Source organism: Nannospalax galili, unplaced genomic scaffold, assembly GCF_000622305.1.
Source record: "Nannospalax galili isolate Female #2095 unplaced genomic scaffold, S.galili_v1.0 scaffold451, whole genome shotgun sequence".
Lineage (NCBI taxonomy): Eukaryota > Metazoa > Chordata > Mammalia > Rodentia > Spalacidae > Nannospalax > Nannospalax galili.
The window spans coordinates 1,667,236-1,675,999 of NW_008331662.1; the positions used below are offsets into that span (position 1 = coordinate 1,667,236).

Sequence of the window (8,764 nt, forward strand, 5' to 3'; positions counted from 1 at the left end):
TCCCCCCTCATACTCCTTTCTATGCATCCAGACCCTTTCAGTTAATGCGTCAACTCAGTGGTATTACGTTCCTCCCAATGATACCTGGTGGGCCTGCTCTACAGGGCTGACACCCTGTGCTCAATCACAAGTAGTCAATGCAACAGGCTTCTGAATGCTCACCCTGCTGTTCCCCCGCTTAGTATATCATTCAGATGAGGAATTCTTGCAGCTTTACCTACAACAAGATCAGGTCCCCCTGTGTGTAAAAAAGACCCCCATAGTTGCAGCTGTGACTCTTGCGCTCTAGTAAGTACGGGAATAGCTTCAGGAATAGGCACGGGAACCACTGCCATCATACAAGGCAATGCTCAATATGCTGACCTATGCATCAGCTTGGATGCTGATCTCCAGTGTTTAGAGGAATCCATAAGTCAGCTCCAAGATTCCGTTAGCTCATTAGCAGAAGTGGCCCTGCAGAATCAGAGAGGGCTGGATCTCCTCTTCCTACAGCAAGGGGGGCTGTGTGCCGCTCTGAAGAATGTTGCTTCTACCAAGACCATTCAGGAGTTATAAGAGATAACATGGCCAAGATCAGAGAGGGCCTAGATGCCAGACGTAAACAGAGGCAGGAAATGCAGGGGTGGTTTGAATCTTTGTTCAACAAATCCCCATGGCTGACTACCCTCATCTCCACTCTCCTAGGCCCTCTCATAATTCTGCTTCTGATACTCACTCTAGGGCCATGCATTCTTAATAGACTAGTGCAGTTCATAAAAGACAGGTTAGGCACCATCCAACTTATGGTGCAGAGACAACAAGCTTATATGCCCCTTAGGACAGATCTCCCAGACACTTATGAACTGACTGACCAGAACCCATGATTGGGTTCCCCAGCTACAAGACAAGGGGGGAATGTAGGACCCAGAGATCCCCCTCATTCAACCCCTCCTGACACCCCACTGATTGCTCTTTTCAGCTTCTGTGTAATGCTTGAAATGCACACCTGCTGCTACTCATCCCCTGCTGTTCCCCTTCCAGGAAACTATAGATTAGCTAAACCCAGGTATGAACACTGCTCTATAGAGTAAAAATAAAGACTCCTGACCACACAGATGGCCAGCACATTCCACAACCCTGAGAACAACCCCTGCCAATAAAAAAAATCTATCAGTTCAAAGGTGTGTTGGGGCGATGTGAGCAGGATTCTTGGACCAACCACAAAGTGATACTGTTATTCCCCTCCTCTCTTTGTTTCTAACCTATAAAGAGCCCCTTCTTCCCCCACCCGGGGCTCTCAGCACGGTTCCGTTATATCAGTGCGGTCTGATAGCCCAAGCTTAAGCCCAAATAAACTATAAACCTTGCTTTTGCATTTTTGGTGTGTTGGGTCCTTGGTGGTCTTCTTGGGGTCCTGTGATTGATATATAACATAACTATGGGGACTTTTAAAGTTGGACTAAATGCATTTTGCATTTTATATGGTCATGAGCCTATGGGGTCAGGGGGTGGAATGTGATGGTTTGAATGAAAATGTCCCTCATAGGCTCCAAGTATTTGGACATTTTTATCCCCACATGGTGGCACTGTTTTGGGAGGTTTCAGAAGGTGTGGCTATCCTGGAGGAAACATGTCACTGGGGGTGGGCTTAGAGAATTCTTAAGCCTTGCCAGATCTCCAGTTGTTCTCTTGCTTCCTGTGCCTGTGTGATGTGAGAGCTTAGCTTCTGCTGCTCCTGGTCCAGCCACCTCCAGCCACCATGCCTCCTTGCCATGACGGCCTGTAATTCCCCTGGAACAGTAAGCTCAAATAAACTCTTCTTTCTATAAGTTGCTTGGGTCAGTGTTTCTATCACAGCAACAGAAAAGTGACTAATACACTGCTATTTCTAAACTTAGAGGTGTAGTTAGCATAGTAAATACAGGCCTTGGGGGTTAGAATGCTAGCATCAATGTAGACTTTGTTATTAAACAGCTATATGATATTGATAGAAGTGACTAAAATGTCTTTGTTCCAATTTCTTCCTCTATAAAATTGCATTATAATGGCATGTATCTCATATACATATTAAATAATTCAGCATTTGGAACCTAGTAAGTATTAAAAACATGATTAGTAATTGTTGAAACTGATATCCTTAGAATTTGCTAATGACATTCTGAGAGATAATAATAATATCTGGAGAGTGATGAGGTAAAAATTATAAAATGGCACACTAGAGAACTAGGCATAAAAGAGGACTCTTCCTTTATGTGGTTTATCTGATGGCCTGTATCCTACAATGGAATTACAGTAAACTTGTAGATTTTAATTTGGAGATAGAAGTTATATTTTGAGGTGAGTAGAAGGTTGTTTCCAAAAGTAGTACAGTCCCTATGCTAGAGAGCTTCAGTTATCAACTTAACACACTTGGGTAGAGGGAACTTCAACTGAGGAATTTCCTACATTGGATTAACCTGTGGCCATGTATGTGGGGCATTTTATTGTTTGTTGAGTGATGTGGGAGGGTCCAGTCCACTGTGGGCAGTCACTCCTGGGTAGGTGATCCTGTGTTGTATGAGAAAGCAGACTGAGCATGGGTCAGGGGAGCAAGCCAGTATGCATCACTCCCTCATGGTCTGTTTTTCATCTCATGGTTCCTGTACTAATTTCCCTCAGTGCCAAATTGTGATGTGGGAGATGTAAGATAAACATAAAACCCTCTCCTCCTCAAGTTGGTTTTGGCCAGTGTTCTTATCACAGTAATAAAAAGTAACTAAGACAGAAATTGGTACCAGGAGTGGGGTATTGCTGTAATGGACCTGACCATATGTGTCTGGGAGGACTGTGGAAGTTTTTGGATTAGAAAAGTGCTTGAAACTTAGTGATTTGTTCTGTGGAAGTTTGGAGAAATGTAGGTGCTAGAGGCCTAGCTTGTGCAGTTTCAAGGGAAGCAAAGATTATCAGGGCTGTTTGTATGTTATTTTGAATTGAGAATCTGTAGTTTCTGGTCAACTGGGGCTGAAAAATCAGTGGTGATTAAGAAGAGACCAGCTGGGTATGGCTGCTCAAGCCTTTGGTCCCAGCACTTGGGAAGCAAAGGCAGGCAGATCTCTGTGAGTTCAAGGCCAGCCTGGTCTACATAGTGAGTTCCAGGCCAGCCGGGGCTACAGGGAGGCCCTGTCATCAAAACAAAACAAAAGAAAACAAACAAACAAACAAACAAAAAAAGAGACTAGCACCACTGAAATAAACCTTTGTTTTACTGGGACAATTGATAGTAGTTAGATGGGGTTGAAAAATCAGCTGTAAGTAACAACAGACCAGCAACACTGTGGTAAAATGTTCTGGGAAGTATTTCCTCAGGGTCAGCACACAGAAACTGTAGCCTGAGGGGACCTCAGCCTACATCTCAAGCTGGAAGCAGGACTTGGTAATGTGTAAAGTCTCCTCCATGGTACCAGTATTTAAGGTGTGAAGGGGTCATGGAGACAATCTGAGGCTTTGCACTATGAGAGGTCAGGAGAGTCCACTGGTGAAGGTGCAGCATCAGTTTCAGTAGAAACACCAGCATATTGGAGATGCCAGGACCATGGGATGACCACCAAGGCCAGCAGTAGGTATAGAGTGGAGCTGGCCTGAGCCTAAAAGACAAGTTGTATGCACTGTGGATGGCAGAGCCAGAGAAGTGAAGCTGCCCAAGCCCTCTGGAGCCCAGAAAATCATGAGTGAATACTAGATGTTTAGCTTTAACCTACTTTACTGGACTTCAGTTTGCTTAAGTGTGCCCTATTCTTCTCTTTTGAAATAAGACAGTATTTACCTTGTTTTGGATTTAACAGGAGCTCAAAGTTAAGAGACTTTGAACTTTTAAAGTGTTTGAATTTTTAAGGACTGTGGGACTTTTAAAGTTGTACTGTTGTATGTTAATTTGAGATTTTTGGGATAAGAAATGGAAATGATATGGCTTAATAGTGATGTGTTTTTGCATCAAGTTGGCAAGGGGTCAATTGTGCTAGATAGCTTCAGCAGTCAACTGGACACACCTGGGAGGCAGGAATCTCAATTGAGGAATTTCCTCTATTGGATGGGCCTGTGGTCATCTCTGTGGGGCATTTTCTTGATTGTTGAGTTATGTGGGAAGGCCCAGGCCACTGTGGGCAGTGCCACCCCTGGGCAGGTGGTCCTGTGTTATGAGAAAGCAGGCTGAGCACAGGTCAGGGGAGCAAGCCAATAAATAGCATTCCCCCATGGTTGGTGCTTCAGCTCCAGGTTTTGGCCTTGAGTTCCTGCCCTAACGTCCTTCAGTGCTGAACTGTGACCTGTGAGATGTAAGAGAAAATAAACCCTTTCCTCCCCAAGTTGGTTTTGGTAAGTGTTTTTTTTATCATAGCAATAAACAGTAACTAAGACAGCAAAAATGGAGAAAAGCAGAGCCCTAAGAAAGCCTCCACAGATCTGCTCACTTGCTTCAGACCTCTCCTTTTTATACTTTCTTCATCTGAGTTCTAACTATAAGCAGCACACCCAATGTTAATATTATCCTTGAAAAGACAGGTAGCAAAACTGCCCCATTATTACAGCAGGAAGCTGTAATTTAATTGATTCCACAGTGTTCTAATTACTGTATTTTATAGTAAAAATTTTCACTTATAGTGTATGCTTAAAAATAAAATCAAGCTGGGTGTGGTGGCACATACCTTTAATCCCAGCACTTGGGAAGCAGAGGCAGGTGGATCTCTGTGAGTTCAAGGCCAGCCTGGTCTACATAGTGAGTTCCAGGACAGCTGGGGCTATAGGAGACCCTGTCTCAAAAAGACCAAAAAATAAATAAAATAAAATAAAATAAAACAGAAATTTCATAATTACTTACATAATTTTGTGCTTAAAAATTACTTGATTATCTGCATCACCTATGATTAAGGTAGCATAGTGAAAATCTGGTGCTGTTCTTTTAGTCTGTAGCTGTTTAAAGTTTCTTAATATAACAGTCACTAAGATTTCTGCCTTGGTATCACTATATCTTGCAACCTTCAAAAAAGAAAGGTATAAAAATATTTTAAAATAATCTTCCTACTCATACTCAGCTTTAATTCTAGTTATGAGTAGCTCTACTATTAAAAAGACAGTCAAAATATTTAAGAAACAGAAGACATTCACCTGTTCTACTTCAACTTCATATTTTGGTAGATACATCACAGCTTCTTTTATCTGGGTTCCAAAAGGTGGATGTCTACTTAAAATCTAAACATATTTACAGCATTGTATTATTTTTAAAATATTGATTTGAGAACTTCATACAATATATTTTAATCATATTCTGACCCCTTTCTACCTTCCTCCCACTTTACTATCCCCTGCCCCAGACTTCATGTCCTTTATTATTATTTGTCTTTTTTTTTTTAAAGGCCTCTGTTTAATCCCAAGTTCTCTTGGATGTGGGTCTATCCCTTGGAATCTGATCAATTTACCAGGCATCACAACACTAGTAAAGAAAACTGACTCTCCCTCTCCCAGTATCCATTAGATGTCAATAGATGCTCAGCTAGATTGGGGCTTCCTACTTACCTCCCCTATCTATGTTGGGCCCCCATCTGGCTTGGGTTTGCACAGGTCTTATGCATGCTATAGTAAACGTTGTGGATTCATATGTGCAATTACCCCGTGGTGTCCAGACAACACATCTACCACTTCTGACTCTTAAAAATTTCTACCCCCTCTTCCACAATGATCCCTGAGCCTTAGGAAGAGAGAATGAAATATAGGTGTCACCATTATATTCTTAACATAAACACTTAAAAATCTTATTTAAATATTTTTTAGGGGGCTAGAGAGATGGCTTAGTGATTAAAATAACTGGCTCCTCTTCCAGAAGGCCCAGGTTTGGCTCCCAGTATCCACATGGTAGCTAATAACCATAGGTTACTCCAGTTCCAGGGAATCTGACACCTGTTTCTGGCTTCTGCAAGCATACACTGGTGCACTTACATAAATGCAGGCAACACACCCATACTCATAAAATAAAATCAACTTTAAAAATGTAATTTTTTTAGAATACATAGGTTTAATAATAAAGTTTGTGACCCCAAACCTTAGTAATTAAAATACTTTTAACTATGAAGAAAATAATTGTGTGTGTATAATGTATATAGTCATACACGTGCATGTGTGTATGCATGTGAAGACCAAAGATCAACATTGGGTGTCTTCCTCAATTGCTTGCCACATTATTATTATTATTATTACATTTTTTGAGACAGGCTCTCTCATTGCACCTAGAGTCCATGGACTTAGACTAGCTAACCAGCAGGTCTCACTATCACTGATCTCCCTGTCTCTGTCTTTCCAGTGCTAGGATTACAGGTCTGTGTCACTGTGCCCAGTTTTTTACTTTGGTCCTAGAGATCTGAACTCAGTTGTCTGTGCTTGAGTGATGTGCACAGTACTAACTGAGTCATCTTCCAAGCTCCAGGAAATTAATTTTAATAGAAATAAAGTCAGAAAAGGTAGGTTTTAGAGGGTGGAGAGATGGCTCAGTGCTTAAGAGCACTGACCACTCTTGTAGAGAACCTGAGTTCGATTCTCAGCACCCACATGGTGGCTAACAACCATCCATAATTTCAGTTTCAGGGGCTCCAATGCCCTCTTCTAACCTCTGTATTGAACAACACGGGTGCACTTATACACATGCAGGCAATACACACTAAAAGGATAAGCCAGGGATGGTGGCGCATGCCTTCAACCCCAGCACACAGGAGGCAGAGGCAGGTGGATCTCTATGAGTTCAAGGCTGGCCTGGTGTACATTGTGAGTTCCAGGACAGCTGGGGCTATGGGGAGACCCTTTCTCAAAAAGAAAAAAAAAAACCAAGAAAAAACAACAACAACAAAAATCTGTTAGGTTTTAGAATTTAAATAGAATTCAGTAACATTAGGAATAAGTGAATACTACATACCAGTTCAAGCTCTCTTGCACTTGTTTCTTCTATTTTTTTAAAAGAGGTCAAACCTGCATTTACCATGGTATTTGACAATGATATGCCTATGGAAAATTAACCAAAGAGCAATTTTTAAATAATACATTTTAAATGAAATCTGCACTTTAATGTTTAGCAAGCACCTACATTAATAAAAATTTTGAGCTGGGATGTAGCTTGTTGGTAGAGCAATTGCCCAACATGTGTAAGGCCCTAGGGTCAGGCCTCAGCACTGCAAAAATTAATCTCTGAAAAGATTCAGTCAAATATCTAACAGCTATGATTTGTATATTGTTGAGTGCATTCCCCAAAAGGTTGTGCGCTGAAGTTCTTGGTCCTCATTGTGGCAGTGCTAAGCAAGTAAAACATTTAGAAGGGAGGGCCCAGTGGAAGGTAATTAGATCACTGGGAGTTTCATCTCAAAAGTGAATTTATGCTAGTGTAGTGGAAAGGGTTGAAGCTGCCAGGAGTGAGTGGTTTCCAAAAAGAAAGATGTTCTATAAAAAGCAATCTCAGCACCTTCCCAGTCTTTTGCTTCCTATTTGTCTTTGTGATCTCTTCTGTATGAGCTCCTGCCATTTTGATGCTCATAAATCAAAGGTAAAAAAATAGAAACTGCTGGAATCCTTAAATCTGATCCTAGTTTTTATGAATGGTAGCTAAAACAGTTTATTTAATACATACTCTGCACTAGGTTCTAATAGAAAGTAATCAGAAACAACCTTCTGTCTACTAAATCACTATGAAGATCAGAACTATTATTATTATTTATAATCTTTTTTTGTCCTTTTTGAGACAGGGTCTCCTGGTAGCCCCAGCTGTCCTGGAACTCACTATGTAGACCAGGCTGGCCTTGAGCTCACAGAGATCCACCTGCCTCTGATCATTTAATAAGAGCAAATAAAAATTGGGTTTTCAAGCACAAAACACAGTACTTTATTTAGACCCATTAACATGTACTTACTTTAATCACTACAGAATAACATTAATAGTAAAATATAAAAGAAATTGAAGACAGTATAAACTACCTACCTGTATTTTCTACTTACCAATTTTATCTAGTTGTTTAGATACATGTTGAGAGTTTTCCCAAAGTTTACACTTAAAACATTTAGCTAAAATTAAACTGTTCAACAGCACAGCAAACTTCTTTTCCTGGGCAGCAATAAAATCTGACAGCCCTAAAAAAAGTTTTCAGTATTAAACATAGTATGATTATTTACTGAAAAACATTAAAATTCACTAATGATTTAACATACATCTTGCAATTCGTGAGCCATTTCTGAAAATCTTTGAAGTGTCTTGTGTCAAAGCAAAATCTTGTATAGGAATGCATCCTAGCTGAGCCTGAATAAGACTGGAGAAAAACATATTTAATTATTTCCTTTTAAAGGTTCACAAAGTACTTGACAATACTGATTTAGTTTTCCTTCTTAAAAATTCTCTCTTACCCGTTATTGTTCTAAAATGATGGATAAATTTATTTTCTCCCCCTATCTAGAATCCTTTGAGTAGGAACTGACACTGATTCTAACCACTCCGACAGCTATCAAAATACTTGAAAGCAAATCCTGAATCCATCACTCTCAAGACCAGCCTTGGCAGACAAAAGACAAATGAGGAGGAACCCAATAGAGGGATGCTTTTGGAAGCTCTTGTCAAGAAATCCCAATGGACTCTGATATGAACATTTGAAATTTGCCCTGTTCTGACTTTTTTCTGGTTCTCCGTCTAGAACTTGTAATGCTAACTATTCTTGCCTTTACTTCTCCTTGACATCCCCTATTCACCAATCAAGGACCTTCTTTTCTCCCTACAGATAAGAGTTAT

General features: G+C 40.6%; 1 protein-coding gene across 1 annotated transcript in view; it reads right to left on the reverse strand.

Annotated features, from left to right (window-relative positions):
• Hfm1 (helicase for meiosis 1) overlaps positions 1-8,764 on the reverse strand; it is a 128,759-nt gene that overhangs the window by 44,773 nt on the left and 75,222 nt on the right. The window contains exons 19-23 of the mRNA XM_008826844.1: positions 8,194-8,291; positions 7,984-8,115; positions 6,914-6,999; positions 5,119-5,202; positions 4,832-4,989 (exon numbers count right to left, since the gene is read on the reverse strand). Of these exons, the coding sequence (XP_008825066.1) occupies positions 4,832-4,989; positions 5,119-5,202; positions 6,914-6,999; positions 7,984-8,115; positions 8,194-8,291 (558 nt within the window). The remainder of the gene's footprint in view (positions 1-4,831; positions 4,990-5,118; positions 5,203-6,913; positions 7,000-7,983; positions 8,116-8,193; positions 8,292-8,764) is intronic.